Genomic DNA, 27,108 nt, shown 5'->3' on the forward strand with positions numbered 1-27,108 from the left:
CTGTTTGATGATGTCAAGCTGGAATCGAGCATCTCATCTATTATAGAAAGAACAGTAGCATTTTGCTGCTGAAAAGCTTATTAATATATTGGATTTCTTTTTTTTTTTTTTTTTTGCTTTTTGCTTTTCCCAGCGTTCAGCATCCTTAAGCTTTGTGGGCTTTCCAAACTGTTCAGAAATGGAATTATCTCCAGCAAGGTTATCCAGCTCGGCCGACCCACAGGTGAAATGTGCAGCTGCTGTGACACTTGGCCTGTCCCCAAACACCCTCTGTGACTGTGATACTCCACCAGAGCCCCTGCCCAGCTACAGCCTGGCACTGGGCAGAGGTCCCAGTGACCTGAGCCCTGGGGCTCCTGCTGGCCTCACACCAGGTGATGCACTCCAGGGAGGCACCAAATGCAAGGTAGGAATCGCTCAAATTCCTCTGCTGAGAGCGAATCCACTTTCATTTACAGCATGTTGTTGTTGTTAGTCAATCAGTCAAAGTAAGTTATGGTTTCAAGGAATAAAGTTTTCCTTATCTGGTATTTGAGGACTGATTACAAATTATTTTTTTAACATGAAAAGAAAGATAACTAATAATAAAATTCTGCATTTCTTTTCCCCCCCACCCCCTGAAGCTGGAAAATGAAGACCTCAGTGCTGTGGATTGTCTTCTAGAAAACAGCTTGGCTACTGCTGGGCAAGAGGTAGTTAATGAATTAACTCTTTCTATGCAAAAAGTGATGGAAGAACCTATTAATCTTTCAATCAAAAAGTCTCAGCATTGCACTTCTCCTTCTGAACTGCTCAGCAACACTTCTTTCCTGCCTGTGAATGCCAGAATGAGACAACCTAGAAGCAAAGAAGGTACCAGGCTTTTAATTATTTCCTTTAGGTTTTGGGGTTTTGTTTTTTCTTAGCACTGTGCATTGGAAGCACAGCAAAGCAGTATGCTTATTAATATACTTACATGTAAATGTGTTTTTCCAGCAAGCTTCAAATATTATCAGAGTACTTAATCCAATGGAAAATTGTGTTTGATCTCATTTGTGGAGGAAAAACATGGAAATGATATGCTTTGAATTTGTAACATCCCTCATCTGCGAAGCAGAAACGAGTGTGACTGTGTGAAGTACCTGGAGTATTAGTTCTCTTAGAAGCACTCCTGTTAATGAGACCTGCAGTTATGACTATTGAAGAGCTGGTTTGAAGAGTCCAAATTCAATTAAAAAAACCCACATTACTTCCGAAATGTAATGTGCCTTCTGCTAAGTCTTTCACATCTGTAGCATACCAAGTTTTTGTTAATACGTTGCACAGTGTGTGCCTTTGCTTGGCTCTGTCTACTGTGGAACATTCCCTTCAGCCAAGGCCTATTTCTTCAGCCCTCATGGAGAATTAGACTTTACTTAACTCTTTTCATGGGCAAATTGCCAACATCGTTGTGCTGCACTGTAAAGCCTCATTCCTGCAAACTCTGAAAGTCAATGGGACTATTCATGCAAGCAAGGGATTGCAGGATCAAGCTGTTATCCCGTGACTTATGCCAATATTTGGCTGCATTTCTCTATAAAAGTTGAATTAATATTTCTATCTCTGTGCTGTATTTTTGTTCAGAGAATTCTAATTAGAACAAAGGAGGCCTAGCCCAGTGAGCCAAGGAAATGTATTTGTCTTCTCTTCTACATCCCATGCCAAATCGTGGCAATTATGCCACAATCATTTGTGTGAGTTGCAAGAATCAGGAGCACCCCTAAAAAGCTGTGCCTCAGTCAGGCTGAAGTGGCTCGGGGAGGAGCAGCTGTGCAGTGCCTGGTGTGGGCTGTGTGACACCACACACAGAGGCAGCCCCAGTGTTCAGAAACACGCTGTCAGTAGTAGATGCTACACATTTGCTGGGTATAAAGTGCAGGCCCTGTTGTGCAAGAGGGTGGAAAGCTTTGAGTGTTGAATTCAGTGCTGCTCCCTTTTCACGAGGAAGGATCAGGAGTGAGCAATTCCCGTCCTGCTGTCCCTGTTTAAGGGCATGCAGTGAGGGGAGACCTGAGGAGATACAGACACTAGTGCACCATAAAACATGAATTGTGCTGCAAAGGCAATGTTAACTCTGCTGGTGGCTCTCGGTAGGACTTGCTGGCTTCAGCATTGCTGTGCTGCCAAGCCTCATTCCTTCTGGTATGTGTCTCCAGTGACTCATCCTTTTCTAATAGCAAACCTAAACATTTCAGCTTAATTTAAAACAAAATAATTCTTTTCCTAGGCACAAGGGATGTGGTAAAAATTGTAAAAATGTCATCATTTTCCCTCTTATGGCCGCTTTTTTTCTTATGACTTGCATAAACACCCTCCCCTCCCCTCCTCTTTTCTAGACTAAACAAATCTGATGGTTTCAGTCTCTCCTCATGGGTCAGGGGTTTGATTTTTTCAAAACCACCTCATTCCTGCTGTGCTATTTTGGGTTCTGTGCAATTAAGGAGTGCTGCCCACAGCCAAACGCAGTGCTCAGTTGAGGCCTCTGGGGTGCCATGAAGAATCAGGGTATCAGCTCCTTGTGTTATACATTCCTTGCTGCTGGTAATACCCTGCAGGATGGCATTCCTCTCTTCTGCAGCAGCAGCATTAGGTGGTTGACTCATGTGTAGTGTACAGCCCATTTTAACCCTTAGCTCTTTCCAAGAGCATTTTCGTAGCCAGTTGTTTTCCTTTGGGATTCGTTTGACCCTTCATGAGCACAATACAGTTATCTCAATTTAGTCTTACTGATTTAGGAGATTTTTTTCTCTGATGTACTAAGGTCTATTTTTAACTGAAAACATTCTCCACAGTGCAGCCCCTCTAGTTCAGTGTTTTCCACAAATTTTATAGGCACTATTGTTTGATGGGCCCAGTTGCTGGTGGACATACTGGTTAATGTAGGAACCCAGCATGACTGGAACATCCTCTGCTGTGACAGTGTGCAATGAGAGCCGCTCCTTCACCTCAATGTGCAGTCTCCCTTTAGAGATTCTGTCCATGACAGGGCTATCCACCCTTCACCTGAGCAACAATCACAAGTGAATAATGCCTTAGGTGTGATGTGAAATGCACCTTTCCTTGTTAGTCTTGATTTTATTGTGTTTCCTGTGGTGGGAAAAACCAGAGTATCCTAGAGGCACATTGCTTTCAAGCCATGACTGATATACAGTTGACCTGAGCTAGGTTTTCTTTTTAAAAGCATGTTTTCCTGGCCCTCTCTTATCTCGAGATAACCATGATATTACATTTGTTTCTTGTTAGTATTGGCTACATCAAAGTAATTCCTAACAAGAGAAGGTGAGATTATGAAATTTTTCAATGGACTTGTATTTATGAGGGCATCCACTGGGACATTTTTCTCCACCCTGTCCTATCTCCCCAGAACTGTTATTACTTGTGTTTAATGTCAGTCAAAAACTACAGCTATATGCTGCTAGAGCTACATAAAGCTGCAGCTAAATGCTTATATAGCAGACAGTTCTGAATTCATGTGTTTATATGTTACAGAGGTTGGAGGAAAGAAAGGAATTATAGTGTAACTTTTGTCCTGCGGTGGCAGATGGGAGACACAATTTTCTTCCTGTTTTCAAGTAACTGGAATTATCCAGAAGCTTCTTAGCATGGAGCTGGATGGAGACCACAGAGATTTCCTGAGCCTTGGGGGTTCCGACTTCAGTAGGTCTGTTTTCCTCAAGCGAAGGCTGTACAGCAAAGAGGATTACCTATGTCGCTCCATGTATATGGATGAATGTGATATGGCTGTGTACATGTATAATTCCCTGGGAATAAAGCCATTTCCACAAAATAGTTTGTAAACGCTCCTCAGATTTAGAACAGAAGCTGTGGTTAAAAGTAAAAATGAAAGACAAAGGCTCTGGACCAGAACAGAAAATAGCATACACATTTTCTATACATATAGATGAAATGATTCCATAATTCACTTATGATACCATATTAAACACCAGTCAGAAGTACATGAATATTGAAGTACTTTCTATCCTAATCTGCCTGTGATATTATAAATATTTTATTCGTTTTCTTATCTTCTGTTCCAGATTCCAATAACTGTGAAAAGGAACATTTTGAAATGGATATGAAAAGCAATCAGAATGTCAGGTAGCAGAGTCTTTTTTTTTTTTGTACAAAAGCACTGGCTGTGAAATTTTATGCATGCATTTAGAAAATTTGTCATACTTAATGATGATGGAGAACTTCAAAAGAATTCTAGATTCCTTATAGGTAATACTTCTGAAAGTTGTAAGATGGTCTCAAACTTGAAAGCAACAATGAAAAAGAAGTGGTGAATTAATGTATTTCTGTGTAATTTTCCAGAATGAATAAATATTTGAAAACTTATCTCACTTGAACAATTAGGAAATGTTAAGCCCCAATGAAAGCTAAAAGATATAATGGGAACAGGATTAACATTACGTCAACAATTTTATAAAATTTAGTTTTCAGCCACTGCTGTGATAATATGATAAAATTGATGATGTGCTATGTTCCTGTTGAAGCCAGCCACACCAAAAAGTATCAAGTATGACTTCAGTTGGGGTAATTAAGACAAGAATATACACAGCAGGGCAAAGCTTTAGCACAGAAGTTAGTAACGTATTCACGCATATGATCAATTTAAAGCGATTGCATTCACATTTCTTAAAGAATTGGTTTGTGAAAAAATGTCCAGATTTTCAGTGTTTGGCCACCAGAGTCACAGTTACAAAGGAGAAGGAGCAGAAATGATGGTGCATGAAACTGAGTAGGGAGGAGAATTTTGTGGAATACGGATGAATTTAATCATGTGTCCTTTTGTCTCTAGAGCTGCCCCTAAGGAGCAGAAGATCCCCTATGTGCGACTGGAACGTCTGAAAATATCAGCCTCAGAAGTGGGGGAGCTCCCAGTGTTTAAGCTCCAGCCACAGGACAATGAGCAGGAGGGCAATTTCCTCCTGGTAATTGAATGTGGGACACGGTCCTCAAGTATGTCCATAAAGGTGAGTGGGATTGCCTTGAGGTTTTACCTGCCTTCTCTCCTTTATCCTGCTGGTTTCTAGGCACAGCTTCTGGAATACTGTACACTAAACAAGTCTGTTGTTTTGTTTCACCCTCGGGTACTTCTGTGGTTGGTTGAGGTAAAGACAATACAGCTTTTAGCTTGCTGTGGAGCTCCCTGCATCTTCCATTTCCAAGAAGTCTGTAGTGTTTTCATACTCCAAGAAACAACTTGGCTTACCTGTCTGGTTATAAATAGCTTAAAACTGGCATGAATGTATATTCTAGTGAGAGGAGCTGATCCCAGAAATCACAGTGTAATAGATTTTTAAAAGCCTTTTATTCTATTGCTTCAGTGGAGTCTTGAGTGTGAACTTCTTTCCACAGAAGGAAACAGGAATTGCTGGGGGGAAAAAGACCTATACTGGGGCTTTTTAGGGTGGGGGGTTTGAGCTGTTTACAGTAAAATTTGCAAGTAAGATTGTAGAATATCCTGTTTCTATCACCTGTGGTGTAGAATCTGTACAGCTCTCTCTCAGTGCTACTACACTGTGGTATGCGGAGGAAATGACCTGACCAGGGTGACCTGGCCAGCGAGTGGCAGATGCCAAGACTGTGGGCCTGCTGAACCCCAGTGCCCTCCCCAGTAGAGTTCACTGCAGAGAAGTACTTGGTAGTACTTGTTGGAAAATTGTTGGTAGTTGTATCTTCCAAGTACAGGAAGTACTTGGCTATCTGCAGATAACCAATGATGTTTTATGCTGATGTATGAACATGATGATTGTGTGATCCCAGATTTTTCTTTCTCCAAGATAAATAAAGATAGTCTAGCTGAAGGACAGAAGTCCAAGGAAGAGAACTCAGAGGACAGAAGATTTCTCATTTCCCAGGCTGCAGGACAGACACAATCTCCTCCTGTAGATACTTTGTCTGTTGATCAGAAGCTCAGCAATGGCATCTCCAGCATGAAAAAATCCCCAGTTACTCAGGAAGTCAGTCCAATTGAAAACGAGGATTTCTGTGCTGTGTGTCTTAATGGAGGAGAGCTGTTGTGCTGTGATCATTGCCCCAAGGTCTTCCATCTCTCCTGCCATGTTCCAGCCCTGCTCAGCTTTCCAGTGTGAGTATGGACGACATTTCACTATCGTGCTGTTCCTGTTCACTGCCTGGGGGCAGAAGATATCCTCAGGGATGGATGTTTAGCCTTATACAAGTACAAGGACTGCACCTCTCACTTGCCTTTTTTGATGCTTTTTTGTCTTACATGCTAGGAACCACATGAATTATGAAAAGTAGCTGTTTCCAGCCACCATGCCCTTTCTGCAGTTAACTGGCCAGTACAGCAAAGGAGGTGGCAGACCTGAACTTAAAAAACTTTCATATGACTCACTGGAGAAAAATAAAATCCTAACTCTAATGTAACATCTGGAGTGTAGACATCAGCTCTTCTTGGCAGAACAGAGACTAGCACAAGGGAAGGGCAGTCTGTGAATTCCTGTTCAGTTTGTTAGAAATCTTATGGGAGATGTAGGATTATCAGGGCTGCTGTGGAAATATTTAAGTCATTGGTTTCCCTAAGATATGTTCTCTCGCAACTTGTCGCAGATGGATTGTATGCAGTGAGCCAGAAATACACGTCCACATACCAAACTCTAAAGTGAGGCTGAATAATGTACATTACTGTGGTGTACAATTCTGAATTCTGTTATAAATCATTACTAAGTGGAACCAAAGTCTGCTTCATTTGAGCCAAGCCCAAATAATTGTCTCAGCTGAGAAAAATATATTGTAAGGTATTAATTTGGAGATTCTGGTTTGTCCTTTCTGTTCAAAAACCAGGACTTTTCAGCTCTTGGCTTTTCATTCCTTTCTCTAGTTAGTGGAGTTATTATTACCTTCTAGTTTCAAAGCAGTGTGAAAACTAAGTTTTCCTGTTAGAGTAAACTTTCTAGACAAAATTAAACTCTAGTGAAGTAAATTAATTCCCTTAAGTAAAGTTTTATATTCATAGTTCTTTAATATATCTTCATCTATAGTTATTCAGACCCTGATATTGCAGAAGTTGCATCACTGCCTTCCCGAAATTCTTCAAGGAGATTCTGAAAATGCATCTGCTAGCAAGGACACACATACCCTTGGAGAATTATGTCTGTTTGGTTAGGGGATCTGTGCATTATCACACCTTTTCTGACAATGTTGATTTCTTAGAGAAATATGTCCATTATCATATCAGTTGATAATAAATATCTCGAATATCAAAGGGGTCTGGGTTTGTGTTATGAACCAATTGCTGCCTGTTTTTCCTTAATATTTTTTTTCAAAGCAGCACTTGAATCAGTGCAGCTGCATACACTGTTGGTAGATGATTTCAAACACAATTTTGTCATTTTCTTTTCCTTTGTGACAGAAAAAGAGCTGTGAAGAGAATCTGAAATGATTATACTTCTAACTGGATTCAAATCCAATGAAGAATATCTAGTACAATGGGCTTCAGATTGCCTGCTATCGTAATGCTAGTTAAGGATGAGACTTTCCAAATAGTGATTTCTGAGATTTGCTGTTTGACAAGGTTGTGGAAAAAATTCCCCAGGAGTTTTTTGGTTTCTTGTTTTGCAGGGGAGAATGGGTGTGCTCGCTTTGCCGCAACCCAGTGAAGCCAGAGGTGGAATATGACTGTGAAAACACACGCTACAGCCACAGCTACAATGCACAATATGGCCTTGGTGACTGTGACCAGAAGGTGGGAATCACTATACATTGCACTCTTTAGAGCAGGCCACCTGATCTCAGCATGAGGCTTTGCCTTTTCATGCGAGAGATGATGGTTTTGACTTGGCTGCTACTCAAATGTTACACACAGTGGTAAATACAACAAAAGCATTGTTACCATTTGGTTATACCATTCTATTCTTTCTAGACATTGCTGCTCAATTTAAAAATGAAAGTCATGTTATAGAAAGATGAAGCAGACAGGTGTGGAAATCTTTTCTCCTTTGAACAGGGAAGACACGCTCAAGAGCAGAGCTTCCCTGAGTCATTTTTGCTTGGCTTTTTGACACTGAACCTTTTTCTTTTAAAACCTGGCATCTTCTCAGACTTGGGCCAATGCTGTGGCATTTTTGTCATGAAAGCATTTTTTGAATTTCAGTTGGACTGAAATAATCATGCAGTGTTCATATGTCCCATTAGTTCCTTTGAAGATGACATTCAGCCTGTTAACTCAGCCTAGATGAAAACTTATCAACATACACACCTATTATCAGTTTCCTCTACCAAATCTTCCATGAAAACAGTGTCTTTTCTTAAAGTCCTCCTGGTATTTGAAAGACAGAAATTCAGAATAGATGTCCTGTGTATATTGGTGACAACTGGACAGAGAGGAGGAGTCCACACAACTGAGTGCAGATGCTGAGCTGGCCCTGTTTCCACTGGATTTGGTACAACTGGACAAAAAATTTTGGGAGTTATGTCTTGAATAGTGAAGTCCTATTTAAAAAATTGAGTTGATGAAAAATTCCTTTGTTTGTGAGAAAATATGGCTTATAATATTTTTGTAGTGCATTTTTATTGAAAGAGCCAAAGACAAGAATAAGTGTTTTACAAGTTAATGGTGAGTAAAAGGAGCTTTTTCATACAGTACTACTGACTTACATCTGTTTGTATGAATGAATATGAGCAGTGGGAAACATTGCCCATTTACCTCTTTCCATACTGTTGCTGCTGTTCTCTTAGTTGAGAGCCAAGGAATAGATTTGGAGTGCAGAAAGTAAATAATGATAGTGATTAATTCCCAAGAATTTCCAGGAAAATACTTATTTTCTTTCATTTCTTGACTATCCTTATTTTCCAAGGTATAAGAATGCTATGAGGCAAAATGTCCCCCAGGTTAGAGTGAAGTGTTCAATTTTGCATCAGAAATGAACACTCCACCTGAGAATTCTCTTTTAACTAAGGGAAAAAGTAAATTCACTTGTTTTGAATTAAAATGTATTTTGATTCTGGCTTCCACAGAAGTGTGAAAAGCTGGTGCTTTCCCTGTTCTGCAGCAGTATGAGCCTCCCGTTCCATGAACCCGTCAGTCCCCTGGTAAGTACTGCACGTGCACGGATCAGAGGGAATCCAGAGAACCTCACAAGTTCCTCCTTTGTCTTCTTGAAAGATATTCATGAGGTTTTATTCTGAACAGTATTGCTTCCTAGGGGGATGGGTGGGTGTTTTCCTCTTGCAAGTGCCTTGAAGGTGTGAGGCCCAAGGCAGGTAAATGCTGACCAATTTTCAGGGCACATTTGGGGCCCAATTTAAGATGCTGGTAGAATGGTAAAGGTGTATGAGGGGTTCCAGTGATTAAAAAAGTTGACTTGCCACATACATGGAGATTGTTGTACTGTCATAAGAGAGGTCTGCTCTAGAAGCAACCCTGAACCCTCTCTTTTCTTGTGCTGTGCACAAAGAGGGTGAATGTGACTGCGTGCAGGGGAAGATGTAGAGATTTCTGCTTCACCCATGTACTCAGCATTTGCAGTATTTCACTGTCTGCCTTAAGGGAGATGGAGACTCACACTATTGTAACAATAGAATACAATGTGCTACAAGTTGAAGGGGGGAAAAATAAAGGTTTTATGTGAAGGAGTAGTCCAAATAATGATATAAACCCCGTTCCACCTAATAAAGCTTGCAATGAACTTATGGAACAGATTACCTAACCCAGAAAGATGTAAGGAATGGGATATCTTGGTGGCTGGTGCCCATTGAAAAAGACTTTTGTTGAACTTTTAAAAGAGTGCACAGTACCATATTTTGAGTCACTCTTGACAGACTACTTCCCACGTTATCAGCTGAAAGTATCGCAGCACATTCTTTTTGTAATTGCTAAGGGAAAATGTCAGCTAATTATCAGTGTTACATATATTATTGATCATGGCAAAATCGAGGTTATTGTTATCTGGGGATAAACTTTACAAAGTGCAAGCAGTAGAGTTGTCACTGAAGCATGCTATTTTCAAGATCAATCTTGCAAGCAAATATGTTTTAATCAAACCAACAAGCATCCAGGAAGATGTGCAAGTACAGGAACTAAAAGATTAGAGCTCTCTGCCCTGATGCAAGGACTCCTCTGCAATGACTTTTGTCCAAACTTGCATAGTCATCGCTGGAGTGGAAGTGTTTTAATTAAAAATGTCACATACCTGTGTTTTATTCTTATTGCAGGCTCGGCATTATTATCAGATCATCAAAAGGCCAATGGATTTGTCCACCATACGAAAGAAGCTGCAAAAAAAGGACAAGTCCCACTATTCTGCGCCTGAGGAACTTGTGACTGACGTGCGTCTCATGTTTTGGAACTGTGCAAAGTTCAATTATGTATGTTTCTAATATGCATGGGTGGGGGGTACACAGCAGGGGGTGGCTCCTTCAATGGCTGTCACTCTGGAGCAAGTACTGGTTCCATGGAAATCAGATATAGAATTGGGATAAACAGAAGTATTAATCAGTTTTGTTCTTTGGAAATGATGTTAGGGTTTTTTTTAATGACAGGAACGAAGTTTTATGAAGTTATATGTGTGTGTCTGAGAACTTGAGATACATATGGATCTAAAATTAAAGAGGGACGTCTTCACAGACAACTCTGTGGAATGTTGTTGAGTTTGCTGGGAGAGGCCAGTCACAGCCAGCAAAATACCTAGGGAAAATCAAATGCATAGAAATTCCTAAGCAGTGATGACTGCTGTTCTTCCTAGTTCACCGCACATCTCTTTTTCTTAGAGGTGCACAAATGTGTTCCTTAGTAGCAGCATCTGGTTTTTACTTACGCTGGAAATGCAGAGGGACTAATGGGCTGTAGAAAGTGTGCAGGGACTAATGGAGATGTAGCAGACAGAGCCAAGGTGAGATATTGGGGTGGGGTAGTTATTTGGGTTTGATCCTTGATGATTTCTGCCTGTGGTAGCACTGAATGGTTATTCATTCCCTTACAGCCAGATTCCGAGGTTGCTGAGGCTGGACGATGCCTGGATGAGTTCTTTGAGGACAAACTGAAAGAGATTTATCCAGACAGGCATTTCCCTTCAATGCAACAAGATGACTCTGATTCTGAAGATGTGGAAAGCCAGAACAGCCAGGTGCCATGCCAGGATTTCCAGTGGCCGTCGTACGGGCAGGAGTGCGTTCAGCCCAAAAGGAAACGGCGCCACGCTGTAAGATTGCAAAAGCAAAAGCATTTGGTTGCTAAGTGGCCACCCTGCTAACTGTTTACAGCTACTGATGGGAAGTTTTGGCAGGACTGTCTAGGAAAACTGTCAAGCTTTTATCACGGATGTGTGATCAGTTCTACAATTTTATGTCAAGGTCCCTTGAGTGGAATAAAGTGTCAGATGTGTATAAGTGTGCGAGCAGGAGCAAATGAAGCCTCTCAGGCTGCACAGTTATCTTCCTAGCAGAAAGCTCTGTCAAGGTTTGTAAAAAGACTAAGCCCTTTAGCTATTCATTGTTTGTTTCCTTTGTACACAGGAAAGCGAAAAAACTAAAAGAATGATGTTTCAGCCAGCTAACAGCCTTCCTCAGGTATGACCTCCTCAAGATATGAGATTTGAGGAATCCAGCAGCGTGACTGGCAGAGTTAAGGTGTGTGGGAGGAAAGCAAAGCACTTGGGCTGTTTATTTAAACTCTCCTATTCTGCTGACCATATGCCTTATTTCCAGATCTTGTGGATAGACAACAGATCCAAAATGTTTAAATCTGTCAATATTCCACCTGTTAAATCACATGTATCTCTTGCAGTGTTTACACTGAAGTACTAATGTTTTGGTCATAGGTAATGATAAATAATAATATCTCATACTGCAGTACTGTTTCATAATCTGTTGAATGTGACATCTCTATTTTATAGAGCACAGGTAACCATGTAATAATCTGGCAATCTCAATGTGAATGTTGGCCATGCTTTGTGACAAATACAATGTGTAGCCGTTAAGGCTGTAATCCTGTTGTCTTATTCGATGATTTTTCTGGGAGCTTGGCTGCTCAAAGCCTATGAGATACAGTATAATGTGATTATCTGATTAGCTGTTTCTTTTGAAGCACAGCATTTTCATTAAATCATGAAAGAACAAGTGCTAATAGTGCTAATACAAGGGCTCTGTGAGAGCTGTTTCTCAGTGCATACTGGGTGCTCTGTTTGCAAGGCATGATTCTTCTGGAATCTAATTCATGCTTGGTAAAGCAGTGTGGGATTTTGTAGCTCTCAAAGGCAGCATTTTTATACAACCCAAGGCAGTTGTTTTTCTATGAAGCAGATATTGGAATTCACTAAATTAACTATGCAGTGAATTACATGGTTATAGAAGTGCCTATAAAATAACGCCATTTATTTCTGATTTTCTCTTTGCTTATTACCTGTAGTTGTGATTACCAGCAGTACTAGAAGATGATGATGCATATATATGTAGAAGGTCAAACAGAAAGAAAGACCGTCTAAGCCTTTTTTTTTCTTTTTTTCTTGCTGAATTTCACAATGTATGGGCAGAACACCACCAACAGCAGGTTTAGAGTTCCCTTGAACAAAGGTTGCATGTCACTGTAAAGTCTGAAGGGTGGGATGGGTAACAGGACATCACACCTGAGCAGAGTGATAGTTTGCAAGCTGCTTCCCACCCCTTCCAGCAGCAGGTGAGCCACATCTTTGCATGGCCAGGGCTTTCTTCATGTATGTGAGGGACATCTTCCTCCTTAGAGCTCTGCCCAGCAGAATAATCTGGGCTGGGGTCCAGCTCTGGGAGAGGAGGTTGTTGCAGACCTCAAACACAATTAAAGATCATTTTAGTTAGGTTCCTGTAAATAAAAATGATATTTTCAGCATAGTTTATATAGGCTATTTTGTCTGGTAACCATGTATGTTATTTTAGATAACACTTTAAAGTAAAGGTTTATATATGAAATAATGAGACATGAATGTTATATTCTGCTATCTGTGTGACTTACTGTTTGCCCTTAACTTGGTAGTGAGCTCATCTTTTCTTTCCTTTCAAGAAATGAAAATATGGATATTAGAAATCGACTGACAAACTGTGAGATGAGGGGACAGAAAATGTACATTTTCTAAATGTGAATCCATATATGTTTCCTTTCTGTCAAATTCCTCAAAACAGTAAGAGTCTTGGCACAGGGCAATGAGTGCCGGTTTGTCACTGAATTAATCACCCTTATCTGTGCTACAGGTATCCCTTTTTCTCAGTTCCTCCACCAAAGACCTATCTTTTATGATGAATAGTGCAAAAATTATATGCTCTCTAGATTTCATCTAGGGGCAGTGGTAGAAATGTGAGAGATTATTGATGGCTTCCTCTTTTCCTGGAAGAGCAGAGTCAACAAGAGCCTCTTTCTGTTTCTTAAAGGCTGTAAGGTTATTAACAGTACCATTAATTTTGGAGAACACCTGTTGAAATAAAATTTATCCAGGGTATATTATGCCTTTATTAAAAACAGAAGTTTTCCAATTTGTTGTCATAAATAAAACACCTTTTGGGGGGTGTGTGCTGGCAGGACTGAATGACCTGGGCACTCTTAAGGCTAACTTAGATTCTGATTAATACTCTAAGACTAGTAACTATTTAAAAAAAACCCTCATAAACCTCATGTCATGTTGGTAAGCAGAACAAAACCTGAAGTCCTATGTATGACTTCATATGCTTTCAAACATGAATCTGTGGTCAGCAATTCGCAACAGAGTGCAGGTTATAAGAGCAATGTATTTTTCCTGCGTGTAATGGGTTACATGTAGAAAGGGAAAATCCTTTCTGTGTTTAGTTGGAAAAGAGATTAATTGCACTTTGATAATAGGTCTGCCAAAGAAGAAACGGCAGCTACAGATTTGGCTTTCATTCCCCCCTCCCAACAACTTCAAAGACCTGCTTGTTCCAGTATCATGACAGGAGAATGGCATCACAGTTAATACAAACAGGTGTCTAACCATACAGATTAACAAATGACTGCATGTTTATGTGTGTAATGTGCACTGCTGAACAATAAAACATGTGAAACATCTTCTTGCACATTAATCTGAAATCTTTGCTCTCAGTACATCTGCTTTCAATTCACATATGGATCATATAATACCATTTTAACAATCATTAGCTAAGTTGCTCGTAACTTCTGATAGCAAAACCGAGCAGTTATGAAAGCAGCTATGCTAACACAGGAGACAGCTTGCTACTTGTGCTAATATTTTCAATACCAACTAGATATTTTGCCTTTTTGTTTTTCAGTTGCTCTAAGTTATTGGGAAACAAACATGACATGAACAAGTAGCAAAAAACATTTTTAGTTTAAATGTCTGTACGCATAAAGTGCCAAGGAACATGCAACTTATTAGTGAGAGGAAAACCATATTGTAATGCATTAATCTGGAGGAATCAGAAGAGATATTCTAAAATTGAAAATGCCAGAAATTGGAATAATTTACCAAAAAATAGAACAAAAATCCTCTATTGGCAAGAAGTCAAGCAGACACTGCAAATGTTTTAACATTATCATTATTGGTTCCTCTCTGTTTGGTTTATGGGAAAATAAAACTATCAGCATCAACTTTCTGACCTGGGGGCCTATTGGCTTGAGGGGTAAGGAATCCTCCTCTCAGGGTTAAAGCTGTGCTGTTCTTCAGACATAATTGGGAGATGATTTATAGATAGAGGTAACTTTTTATTGCATAAATGGGAAAATATAGAAAAACTCCTGGATATGCAATTCCTTCAAGTGTTAAATGTAGACAATGAACTGTATTATAGACAAAAAGCTAAATACCAGCTGAGCTTCTCTGATTTTATTTAGATATCAAATGAGATAATCTGTGGGAAATAAAGATAGGCAGTAGTCATAGGCTGAGGAGGATGCATATCTTTTGAAGCTGTATTTGTAGACCAGGAGCAAGAAGTAAAAAGTAGAGTGGTTGTTTTTTGAGAAATGTTCTTGTCCATTAGTAAACGTATGTGAAAGTACATTTTGGTGTGTAGTTATGTGTGTTTTCATGAGAGCATTTAGTAGACTGGTAGGATTTAGAATAAGGAGACTTCCATAGAAGTTTATATTAGGAAATGTAACAGCAGGAACACAGTATTTGGATGGGTTTGTTGGGAAAAGTGTTTGCTGTGGTGGGAATATTACTGTGGAGATGGGAATTTGCAATGTTCAAATTTGTTGTCAAATATCCAGGTCCAGTTGTTCCCTTTTCATTCCAAGTGTCTGAAAAGAGGTTCTTGAAAGATAATTTTCAGATAACTTCTTCCCGTTTAGGGTGTAGTTTGTGACAGACTCCCTGTAAATTTTCAAATCAGAGCTAATGTTTGGATTGTACCTTTAAAATGGTGAGATTTGCACATTGCAGAATTAGCTGGTTGCCAAGTCTTGTGCTGACTACCTGCACCAGGATGAGCGTTTCTCCTGGCTGAGTGTACAAACACAACACCCTAACAGGGCTTCAGATGTTGAACTATGCTCAAAGAAACTCACAGAGCTTAATCTGGTTTTGTACTGGGCCCAGCAAATGTCAGCGTTTAGAGATCATTAAAAAGCATCAGAATTGTGATATCTTCAGATGATGACAGTAAAACAGATAAACTGTGTTGTGCCAGGGTATTTTATGCTGTTATTCCTGGATTGTAGGGTAATTTATAAATTAGTGTTCATTCTGTAAGTAATCGCATTTTTGCTATTTGCTACAATTTTAATGTTTCTTGCAACAGCATTAAAGCAGACCTAGATTTAAGTCAAGGAAATAGTTTATGCACATGTCTATGCCACACTGTGTAGCCTGTGGTGCACAGTGAAACTCTTCTGAATTTACAGCCCACTGGGCCAAGCTAAGCAGTTCTCTCCTGTAGCAGGACAGCAAATGGAAAACACCCTTAATTTCTAATGCTGAAAATATTAATAGAATGGGATGAGCACCACAGAACCAGCAGACTGTGCAAGTGTTCTGTATATCACAGAAATTAAACCAAAACCTTATAGGATATTTTATTCTATGGTATAAATAAAGTGAAAATCAACTCAAAATTAATCTTTAAGTCCTACCCAAACTCTGTCCTGCATCTTACACATAATTGTGAATACCTCAGGCATCTGCAGTGCAGTATATTAACATTTACAGGTGGGCTTTGGCTTGTGAAAAATAACATTAAAGAATTCAGTGCTTTAAGCAAATACTGGACACCCCTCTGTTTCCTTTTTCCTGTGGCCTCTGAGGGCTTTAGAAACATTGGTTAACTGGCTCTCATCCGTGTTTGTGATGTATTTATAAATATTTCCCATTTATAACTGTGGAAAACAGCATGACAAGCTAATGGAATGAGCGAGCAGCAGAGATGGGAATTGAATACAGCCCTCAGACTTGGTTGCAGGATTACCATGGCGCAGTGTTAAATGGAAGCATTGTGAGACATCTCAGGTTTGGGATACTGAAACCTTTCATTATGGAAGTGGGGATTTGGCTCTGACAGCATGATGCAAATGATGCTCGAGCTTAGCACCTCCTGGAGCAGTGTCAGCAATCACACAGAGCTTGTCTTACCTACAGGGCAGCTCTGTTCAGTGAGGGGGAATGGGGCAGTGCTCAGTCCTCTGCTGCAAACTCACCACTGCCTTACAGCTCGGGAGCAGCGGCAGTGGCCTGGGCAACGCAGGTGCTACAGCCATAACCTCTGGCTGAGTGGGGTTATCTCAGGGATGTAACAAACAGCACGGATTTTCTCCAGAGCCTGAACCACATAAAGGCTCCCCAGAAGTAATATCCCATACCATTCAAGAAAGCAGAAAGTCTTAATCTTTATTTTTGATCTTTGAAATATCACAAAAATCTCTGCACTCTTAACTGCAGTGAGCCTGCCGGACAAGGAGTTCACAGCAATGGCCTTTTGAGGCGACAGTCTCACTTCGTGTTTGTAGCTCTTGCATCATGTTCAAAGCTCTTCCCAGCGTGCTGTGTTGCATCATACCAGCCTGTGCCATGGGGCCGGGAATCCCTGGGGGCAGGGAGAGACAGCCTGCGGTGGACAGGTGCTGGAGAGGTGGGAATACCCTGGAGACATTCAGCCCCTGAGCTGGGAAAAGTGTTGCTCCAGCACACCCTTCGTCTGCTATCTAGATGACTCATATTGTGAAAGAATATTTAATGGAATGAGAATATGCAATTTCCCTCCTTTCACTGGTCCTAATTAGGGCACACTGTAAATATATGAGTATATTTATAGCCACAGAACTCAACCTTTTACTCCACTCGTGAGACGATACCTGCAGAATTAGCCTGATTCTGTGTTTATTGGCTTTTACTGCTTCCAAATAATGCACAATTTACAAATAAATTTACATTGGTTGCCCCACCTCCTCCCAGATATCAGTACTGTAACGCCCTGCTTATTTTGAGTCAAGTTCTCTTGCATTATTAATTCAGCAGTTTGTAATTAAATGATTAGCTAATCAAATTGTTTCCTCCTGAGTACCTGTGCAAATGCATTGGAGACCGATTGATTTAACTGGGGTCACTCAAAGATAAATTGAGCCTTAACATTATGAAGTGTGAGAAACAAAGAGGAAGAGGCTTTCTGAGAAGAGTAGGAGGACTTGTGTCTTTTAGCCTTGTGGATGTTTTCTTGTAGTTCCAGGGGGGAGAAAAAAAAAAACCGGTTCTGGAGCTAGAGAACCAAAAATTAAACAGAGTTCTGTGTTACTATTTTACCTGATAAAACTTAGGGTCAGATTTTAAAATGCATGTGACAATATTAGCTGTTTTCTCCTTTGTTTTACACTGTCCCATCATATGGGAAGAAAATGAAAATTCTTTCAATGGAATTGAAGGTGAGTAAGCACCAAGGGCGATACTGGGCGGGGGCACTGGCACAGCAGTGTTGTTGCTGGTTTTGTCAGAGAAGTTAAGTTCTGTGTATAACTTTCCTCACTGATTTGAGCCGAAGTGTTTCTGCAGCTCGTATGAAAAGATAAAATGCTTACACAGATGTAAAGGCGTGGGAGATAAAGAGAAGGTTTTTATTTCTCTCTCAGTTAGTTTTGCAACCAAACGGGTGTTCTTTCAGGTTCCTGGAAAGCATTTAGGTGCTGCTCACTGCCAGGGGTGGTGGTACAGCCTGAATGGGTCGGTAAACTTTAATGATGCAGCAAAGCTCAGCTTTTCCCGATATTTCCTGGACAACGACACAGCCTCTGGGAACGGGAGATTCACTGCCTTGGGGTAAAGCAGGTGGAGGGTCGGTGCTGGGTTGGCTGCAGGGCCTCAGAAGCGCTGGTTCCTCCAAAGCAAGGCAGCTGGCTCCCTCTGCTGCTTTCAGCACGATTTGAGTCGTTTTGAGCAAGGAGAATTTGCCTCCTTCGAGTCCTCTGGGTTCCAGTATCATCGCACCTTCTGGTTTTGATATGGTTTCCTTCCCTGGGAGGTAGCTACGAGGCTGCATGTTCCCCCTTAGCTTAAAATCTGTACAGACCTTTACAAAGATTAATATATGTATTTATAACCGAGAATCAAACTGCAATGTGGCAGCTGATTGTAAGCATTTTAGGTAAGACCTCCATAAAACCATAATTACACCCATCTGTTTCCCTTAAGTACCCAGTAGAAAACAGTTAGCACTTACATATCTCTTGATAGCTCTCTCTCAATCTGGTGTTATGGGGAAAGAGGGAAGTTAATTTTCCCCTTTATTTTCTTTCTAGAAAAAGGTAGTGCTTAAATTCAAATTTATGAGAAAAGCAAGCTGAAAGTATTTGTCAAAGGAGTTTAATTTGTAGATGGAGAGTGTCAAAACAACAGTTTTTCACAAGTCTCCCTAACCCTTATGCACCAACTATGGAAAAGACAGAACAGGCACGTTTCTAATAAAGCTGTGGCCATATAAATAGATATTAACAACAAAACCCCCCACATACTATTTCTCAAAAATATGAGCAATGTCATCAAAACTTTTGGCCGTAAAAAGTGCTTTGCAAATAGCTGTAAACATTGAGAATATTCACAAACGAGCCTTCCCCTTATGGCCTGGATGTTCTGTGATTATTTGACCAGATTCTCACCTGTGGTAAATGGGTGAGCACCTCAGTGGAGGAGGGGTGTGAGAGGCCAATTTCCACTGTGGTAGGGCTGATGCACTGACTCTGGAACTGATACATTTATATAGCAAAAAAAGACAAAAGAACTGATTTGAGAAGGGAAAAAAAATGGACTACAAGAACCTGTCTGCTTGTGGGGCTTTTACCACTTGTTGATAACCATTTTGGAGACACTAGAGTTAGGATATTTGATACTGCACACTTTAAAATAGGGTTACCTACAAGAATTTGCCGACCTGGGTGCAACCGAGTTCCCTAAAGGTAAGCTCCTCATGCTTTTTGAAATGTCCTCACGTACCATAGCACCTCGAAGTCGCTGTGGAATCTCGATGCCATCTGAGCTCATTTGAAGGAACTTGAGACCTTCCACTGTTGAATGATCCTCGGACACTCCAGCTGGGAGTGGGATGAACATCGGGACCAGGCGGTGCTGTCGCTCCGTAGGGGATGATCTGACCCTGCAGCAGCAGCTACCAGGGAGGTTCCCGTTAACCTTGCAATGCCCGGGGCAGGGTCTCCTCATCCCGAGTGTGTCCCGGGCAGGGTCGCCTCCTCCACGGCCGGTCCCGCGGCGCCAGTAGATGGAGCTCCAGGATCCCGATTGCTGAAGGGACCGTGAAATCGGTGTCGAAGGGGCAGGCGACACCTTGGTATTTTCCGGGATAGCTGCCATCTGCCCTTTGCTATGCTAATGAACTTGCACTGAGAAGTGAATACGAGCGCAGCACTTCCCAGGATTTGGGAAGTCAGGTTGGCTAAAAAAAAAAATTCTTTTAGCATTTCATAGAATGATAGAACGATTTGGTTTGGGAGGGACCTTAAAGATCACCTAGTTTCCATCCCCCTACCAGGTGTAGGGACACCTTCCACTAGACCAGGTTGCTTAGGGCCCCATCCAGCCTGGCCTTGAACACTTGAAAGGATGGGGCATCCACAGCTTCTCTGAGCAATCTGTGCCAGAGCCTTGTCACCCTCACAGGTAAGAATTTCTTCTTGATACGCAATCTAAACCTACTGTCAGTTTAAAGCCATTCCCTCCTTGTCCTGCCACCACCTGCCCATGTAACCAGTTCTTCTCTGTCTCTCTTGTAGCTCCCTTCAGGTGTGGGAAGGCTGCAATTATGTCACCCTGGAGCCTCCTCTTCTCCAGGCTGAACAATCCCAGCTCTCTCAGCCTTCCCTCATAGAGGAGGAGCTCCATCCCCCAGATAAACTTAGTGGCCTCCGGACTCACTCCAACAGCTCCATGTCCTTCTTGTGCAGGGGAACCAGAGCTGGATGCAGTGCTCCAGGTGGGATCTCACCAGAGCAGAGGGGCAGAACTCCCTCCCTCACCCTGCTGGCCACAGTGCTCTGGATGCAGCCTGGGATAGGGTTGGATTTCTGGGATTTCACACTGCTGGGTCATATCTGGTCTTTCATCCACCATTTACTGCTGTGTGTACCTGTCCAAACGCTGCTTCCCAAATTTCACTCACTGTCAGTGACACTGCAGCTCTTATTGCCAAATTATCACTGTCAGGGCAATTAAAGTGATTAATTTTAAGCACTTTAATTTAAGAAGAACTTAAGAAGCCTATTCTGCATATTGTATCTATGGAAGTAAAAGTTTCTGGGCATCCATATTTAGGCTCTTGCTAGAATCACACTACTGTATGATAAAAGACATCATTTTCCATCTCAGGGAACCTGTTTCCTGTGGTGTTGCAGGGTCAGGGTGGCTGGTGGCACTTTATCACCTGTGTATTTCATGCCAGACCTATCCAAAACAGAAATAACCTTCTTTAGGCCCAAAGGAGAGGGGTAGGTGTACTCACACATCACAGGATAAATATTTAGATAAATAGCAAGGATATCTAAAGCCTTATCTAAAGCTTTCCTGTTGGTACACACTTATGCTGGATCCTGTTCAAAGCGCAGCTAAGTAGCACAGAGCAGTCAGAGCTTTCTAAATTCCCCTTTCAGATAAAGAAGTTTAGATGTCACATGTCAAATGTAATGTGACCTCAGGGGTTTCAGCCTAGTCTTTAATAGGCATTTCTCACCCTTGAGAAAATGCCTGGCTTTTGAAACAATGCCTTCTTTCAAGAACTTTGGCTTAATATTGTGGCATGAAGGTCAAGATTGTCTTGTACTGACTGAGAGGAGCACAGCAGCTTTCACAGTGGTTCCTTTCTTCATATGTGGCTTTTACTTGTGCTTAACATTTTGAACTAGAAAATGAAGAGAATGAGAAAGTAGCATTTTCTGCGTGAGGCTTTGATGTGTTTTGTCTTTTAGCCTCACTATTGTTGTTGTATTGTCATAATACTGAATTCTTATTCTCCTATTAACTGATGCCCTTTATTTGACAGGACTGTTTACTTCTGTTGGTCTTAAGTTTCTGGCAAGGTACACAGACAGTTTCGACTTGAACCTTTCTATGGAAGGACACAGAGACAATTCAGTCTCTGGAATAAACAAAGAACGGACCGTACGAGCCAGGTCAGCTCAACCCAGACACAGTGAAGGTAAATTACAGCACAGGCAGGCTGGGAGCAACCACCAGAAGGCCTAGAAAAGGTTATATTGAAACCTCTCAGGTCTGAATAGAGGCTGTAAAAGGAGCCTGCAAACTGTATGTGTGCAGTTGAGCCCAAGGGGCAGGTAGCCAGCAGACTGCAGTCTGGGGACAGTGGGGCAGATTCCCCAAAACAGCCCTGCTAAGGTTGGATTACATGTCCTTGTCATCACCCACCCTGTAGGAAGTCCTTTCCCTCTTACCCCGGGTGACTGGCAGGTGGCTGTGTGAGCTGGGTCCTGGCCTGCTTTCCTGGGGTGGGACAACGTGCCAGGAATAATGCACTTGGTTTGGCAGCTTGGATTGGAACATGAATCTGCAATGTGGGTGTCTTAGAGGAGCCCGTGTTGCTCCTGATTCACAAGCCACAGTGGTCAAACAAGCAATTTTTATTGATGTAGCTGGCATGTTATGTGTGACCTCTTCTACTGGAAGTGGTCTTTTCTCAGAGGTACCTGAGTCACTCACTGTCACCTCAGGCTACACTTGCTGTGATGTGTTTTTTTTCTCAGACTGAAACTGAAGTAATTTAGAAAGGATGCCTGGAAGGACAAGAGAGAGATGGCTTAAGTAGTAGGGCTCTTCCCAAACTCTCAGGGATAACGAATGTTGAGGAATTGAAGTATACTTATAACCCATTCCTTTTTTCTTTTTTTTTAAGTTGCCTTTTTGCCTGAAAGGCGTTCCCTTTTATTAAGTAAGCCTTTGCAAAAGCTCTCTTAGCATTGGTACTTGTGCTCACAAGCCAGGAACAGAACTGGAGGTGCTGTGCCCGAGTCACCGTAAAATTGTAACTGGGGACTCCTTCCTGGAGCTCACTCCATGCAAGGAAAATTTCAATACCCCTTAAGAAACGAGAGCACAAGTGGTCAAACTTTAGTGGTAATGCCATGAAATAGTATGCAAAACAGGAGAAAACCCCATTTTCTCCCTAAGTCACCACAGGAGCCACCTGTTTTCAGGTTATGCCAGGGCTAAGAAATAGCCATGTCTTTATGTCTAGGAATTTCATAATCTTTCTTCAGGAAAAAAAACAGTGTCAGCTACACTGGCATATGAGGAATGCATAACAATCTACCTGGAGAAGCTGATACATCTGTTACCTGAGTCTTTAAAAGCTCAGTTCTTAAATGGGTGAATATCTGAGATCTAACAGTAAACTTTGGAAAGGTGGCCTGTCTATTTGAATTATGCTGTTTCAAAGTCCTGTGTAATATAGTGATACCAAGAGTTGGGGAAAATATCTTTTAGCCTGGCTTTTAAAATTTCTTTTCTTTAGGACTAATTCTTTCTGAAGCAAACCTGGGGATTCAATAGTGGGTTTGGTAGGAGACGCCAAGCTCTAAAAAACACAGCAGGAGAGGCCACTGGGGTGAGCCCCTTCCAGTTAGCATGAGCTGGAACTGAGTGCCCTGAGGTAATTGAGGGAGATTGCAGCACCTTCAGATTCCCATTTCATAATGTATAATGAGCAGAATAAAAGCACTTTTTAAAATAGAACCTTTTAAATTTTTTTTCTTTTTTTTCTTTTTTTTTTTTTACTGGAAAATCAAATATATTTCAATCAGGTACTTCGGGCATTGGTACTTATGAAAGAGAAATGACAATATTTTTGGCATGGGAAGAATATTGGAAGATTTAGAAAAGAAAATGGATAGCTACTGCATGAAGAGGTAGCTTTTAATGTGCTGATCCCCAGAGGTGCTCCCTCTTGGGCTGGGAGCTGACTGCAGGCACAAGCACTGAGGTGATATTTGCTGCCTCTCCAGTGGTGATTTGGGGAAACAAATGTAATTAATTGAAGTACCTTATAAATCGTGTTCTTAATGAATGTTATAATTTAAGAATAGTACTTACATTTATTAGAGACACCTCTATTTAGGAGTATTCTTTTGTTGTTTTTTTTTCCAAAAATGAATTTATCTGGGTCTTAATAATTCCAGTGCCAAGGATTAAAGTCTCTGTTACAGGCAAGCCATGCAGTAGGTCCTACTGTTCCCCTTCTTCCACAGAGTTTTATAAATAAACAGAATGTACAAGTACACAGCACCAGGCATGGATTCGCTTGCAGGATATGTCCTGTGTACAGGGAGAACCTTGTGTCTCCAGTCCTTGAGCACCATGGGTGGATTTCCTGGATGGTTCTGAGTGTATTTATGTGTCAAAGGTGATTTATGGGTCATGGTGTTTGTTTTAAATGAGTTAAAAAGCAGAGAGTTAATTTATCTTAAAATTAATAAATTGTAAGTATCTAGATTTTTCTGGCTTACCAGCTGAAGATTTTGGTATTCTCTCATATTTAACAGTCTGTCTGTTTTCATTATGAACTGAATTTGCAGTCAAGTACAGGGTTTAATTTTGATAAAATTGAGTAATGTGCATTGCTAACTTTCTCTGTTTGCCCATAATGATCCAGTTTATCCAGAGACTGCAGTAAAGGTCATCTAAGAGTTACTTGACTGAAGTACAGTGTGTTGGCAATATGAAATACCAACTTTCTAAATCAAGACATAAATAAGTCCTTTAACTTTACTGCTACTTTCCCCCTCTTTCCCAATAATGTAGCTATGTCCTGATTGTACTGCAGTGCAAACATCCAGACTCTTTGATCAAATCTACTTCATAACTGTGCAGACCTTGATCCTACAAAGCCCTTGCCTTCTTCACACAGAAGCTTTGTTTTGTATTATTCTTTTAAAGGCAGAGTGCTTTGCAGTCAGTTTATTTTGATATTCTGAAACCAGTAAAGTGTCCATGGCAGGGCTAAGGCACAAAGGTTAGCTGCTGAGTCTGGCTCTGTTGCCATGGCTGTTCTGGCATTAAGATATGTATTTAGTGTTCCAGATTTCTGATATTATTCATAATTCTAGGGAAAAAAAGAGTCAGTTAATGAAAAGCAAAGATTTTCAATTATGTAAAGGTAGGATTGCATCTCAGTGTTTTCCAACGCTGAAAATGTGGCAGAAGCATTGTTTCTCAAACGTAATGTGCTCTTCCTGAATTGCATTATTTAGCAGAAACATGGGAGTTGTGGGGATTTGGGTTGGTGTGGCGGTGATTTTAATTCACCATCTGCCTCCCTAGACCCTAATAGCCTTTCATTTATTTCATATTCACTAGGGCATAGAAAATGCTCAGGGTGTTTAAAATATTATGTGGTTTAGAAAGAACTGGATAAAAGAAATGATAAATATTAAGTATAGGTAGAATTAGGGTGAAAAGTTTTTGAGTGCTTTCCAGGAGGATGCACAAGCTCAGACTTGCCTGATCTACTTCCACATATGTCCCTTCACAGTCTCTTCTTCTGAGCCTTTTGGGAAGCTTCCTTATCTGCACATTGCTCTGTAAGGGGTAGGTGTGCCATCTGCATATTATTGTAAATTAGAGGATCCATCCATCTACTATCTTAGATGAGTATGGCTTTCCTGCAGGAATTTGTTAAATTGTGTAAATTTAATTTTCATATCCCTTCTGGAATATTGAACAAAACTAATTTTGTGACTGTAGGGTTTGAAAGCAGAAGGGGCAGTAAGCTAATATAATTAATCATTGTGTCATTGCTGCAGAATAATGGACTAATTCTCTTCCTAATTTCCAGTTACTTATCATTTGAAATCTCACAGGGAAAACAGCACTGTGTTAAAGAACAAGGAACAACCAATTAAAGTACATGTTTTGTTTCATCATCTTAAGCAACTGTAACAGAACTGAGGAAACTCTGCTTGTGATTTATTAGTTGCATTTTTTGAGTTTTCATATACAGTTAGATATTTGCCTGAACTGCTTCATATGGAAAATGTAATGAATTTTCCCATATTGACATATTTTTGTGCATCAAATTTGCATTTTTTAAAAAACAATCAAGTACATGGAATAATTAGCTTGAGCTAAAATGAACAAAACAAGCCATCTAAAACTATTTGTTAAAAATTCTAGATTTTTTTTTATGCCAACTCTGAAAAATTAAAACCCCTTGCAGTTATAAGAATACAACTGTAATCTGACACTAAGTCCTAGTTTGGGCCTCTTGAACTAAATACTTATCTTTCACTTACAGGACTGTTTTGAGTATTTATTTCAATGCTAATCATTTTAAATTTACCTACTACCTGTCACTCATTTTGGTGTGGGACTGTGGGGTCTTCTAAATCTTTGCAGGTTCAGGTTTAGACTGGTGCAACAAAGATGACCAATATTTCTGATATCCCCCACCGGGTTTGGAATCTGGGTGATTTTAGAGAGAATACCAAGAAGGTGAAAGAGAACAAATAGGAATGAAAGAAAAATTGGATCAGAGATGGAGCTAAGGGAGGAGCTGGGAAAAATAAAAAAAGCATGACAGAAATGACTGTGTGGAGCTCATAAAGAGGCAGCTGAGTACCAGATGAGGTGATGGAAAGGCAGAGTGGGAATGGAGGAGGGAATAGGAAGTTTTGGCATGTGTGAGATAAGGCTCTGTGGGATAGGTAGGACAGGAAGTGAATAGAAGATGAATATAATTTGGTAGCTTCTGTTGCTGTACAGAGTTCAGCATCATTTCAGGCTGAGCTTTCAACTAAAAATTCTCATTAAGTAGAGGCCCAGTAACCCTGTCAGAAAGGTTACAGCAAAACCACCAAACAAGGCAGCATTTCCCCCACCGTTTTTATATAAGTCCAGCTAATTGAACTGAACTTGGAGGAAATACTGACTTGAACATTTTCATTTTCTTTCCTTGAACAGGAATTCAGCATGAACTTTTGTTAGTTTGAAGTTTTATTAATTTGGAACTTTAGTCACTGCTGAACCCAAATGAGAACCAAACAGAATAACTAACATATTTGACCCTCTAAGTAGATAGAAAAATTCCAAGATTAGTTTGTGGCAACACTGTTTTCTGCATTTTTTGTTTTGATCTCAGTTTTCATTTATCCTGCCCAGATTCCTTCCAGGCTCCTGCTTTGAATCAGGTGGTGCTATAACTTGTAGAAGACCTTCTGGTGGGATGAGTTGGAGAGAATTCATGTTGGGGTTTAGACTGTGTGAATAGCATTGCTCAGAGCCCTCCTGTTTTTGGTATTGCTTGATTACTGCTTCCACCCTCACAAAGAGCTCCAGGAAAGGTGCAGAGGATTGACCTCCCTGCCTGCCAGACTCTAGGGAGAATACTTCTCCGTGTTGTGGTGTGCTGCTAAGTCAGCTGTCCTCGCTGCCTAATTGTCAGAGGAGCACTGCTGTGACAAGTCGCTTGGAAAAAGCAGGGTTTGTGTGGCTTTTCATCTAGAACTGACATCACGTGTTTTTAAGAAAAAAGCTGGGAGCTTCCTATAGAAATTGCTGTGCCAGTTCATGCCAGTTATGTTGTTAGCACACTTAAATGCTGCACAAGCAAGCTTTTGGAGTTTGATTTTTGTTTTCCTCTGTCTGGAGAACATGGTGTCAAGTGCCCATTTTTTATTTTAAGAATAGT

General features: G+C 40.8%; 1 protein-coding gene across 3 annotated transcripts in view; it reads left to right on the forward strand.

The window, feature by feature from the left end:
* The window catches only part of TRIM66 (tripartite motif containing 66), a 49,873-nt gene extending 35,841 nt beyond the window's left edge, over positions 1 to 14,032 (forward strand). For all 3 annotated transcript variants that reach the window (XM_042038723.1, XM_042038724.1, XM_042038725.1), the window contains 10 exons: positions 134 to 406; positions 624 to 852; positions 4,056 to 4,116; positions 4,820 to 4,994; positions 5,805 to 6,112; positions 7,609 to 7,732; positions 9,004 to 9,078; positions 10,201 to 10,353; positions 10,968 to 11,186; positions 11,500 to 14,032. In XM_042038723.1, coding sequence (XP_041894657.1) covers positions 134 to 406; positions 624 to 852; positions 4,056 to 4,116; positions 4,820 to 4,994; positions 5,805 to 6,112; positions 7,609 to 7,732; positions 9,004 to 9,078; positions 10,201 to 10,353; positions 10,968 to 11,186; positions 11,500 to 11,559 — 1,677 coding nt within the window. In that variant the 3' untranslated portion in view covers positions 11,560 to 14,032. The remainder of the gene's footprint in view (positions 1 to 133; positions 407 to 623; positions 853 to 4,055; positions 4,117 to 4,819; positions 4,995 to 5,804; positions 6,113 to 7,608; positions 7,733 to 9,003; positions 9,079 to 10,200; positions 10,354 to 10,967; positions 11,187 to 11,499) is intronic.
* Positions 14,033 to 27,108: the final 13,076 nt, after the last annotated feature.

This window comes from Corvus kubaryi, unplaced genomic scaffold, assembly GCF_017639235.1.
Source record: "Corvus kubaryi isolate FWS band 111438036 unplaced genomic scaffold, C.kubaryi_AGA036_p1.0 37392, whole genome shotgun sequence".
Taxonomy (NCBI): Eukaryota; Metazoa; Chordata; class Aves; order Passeriformes; family Corvidae; genus Corvus; species Corvus kubaryi.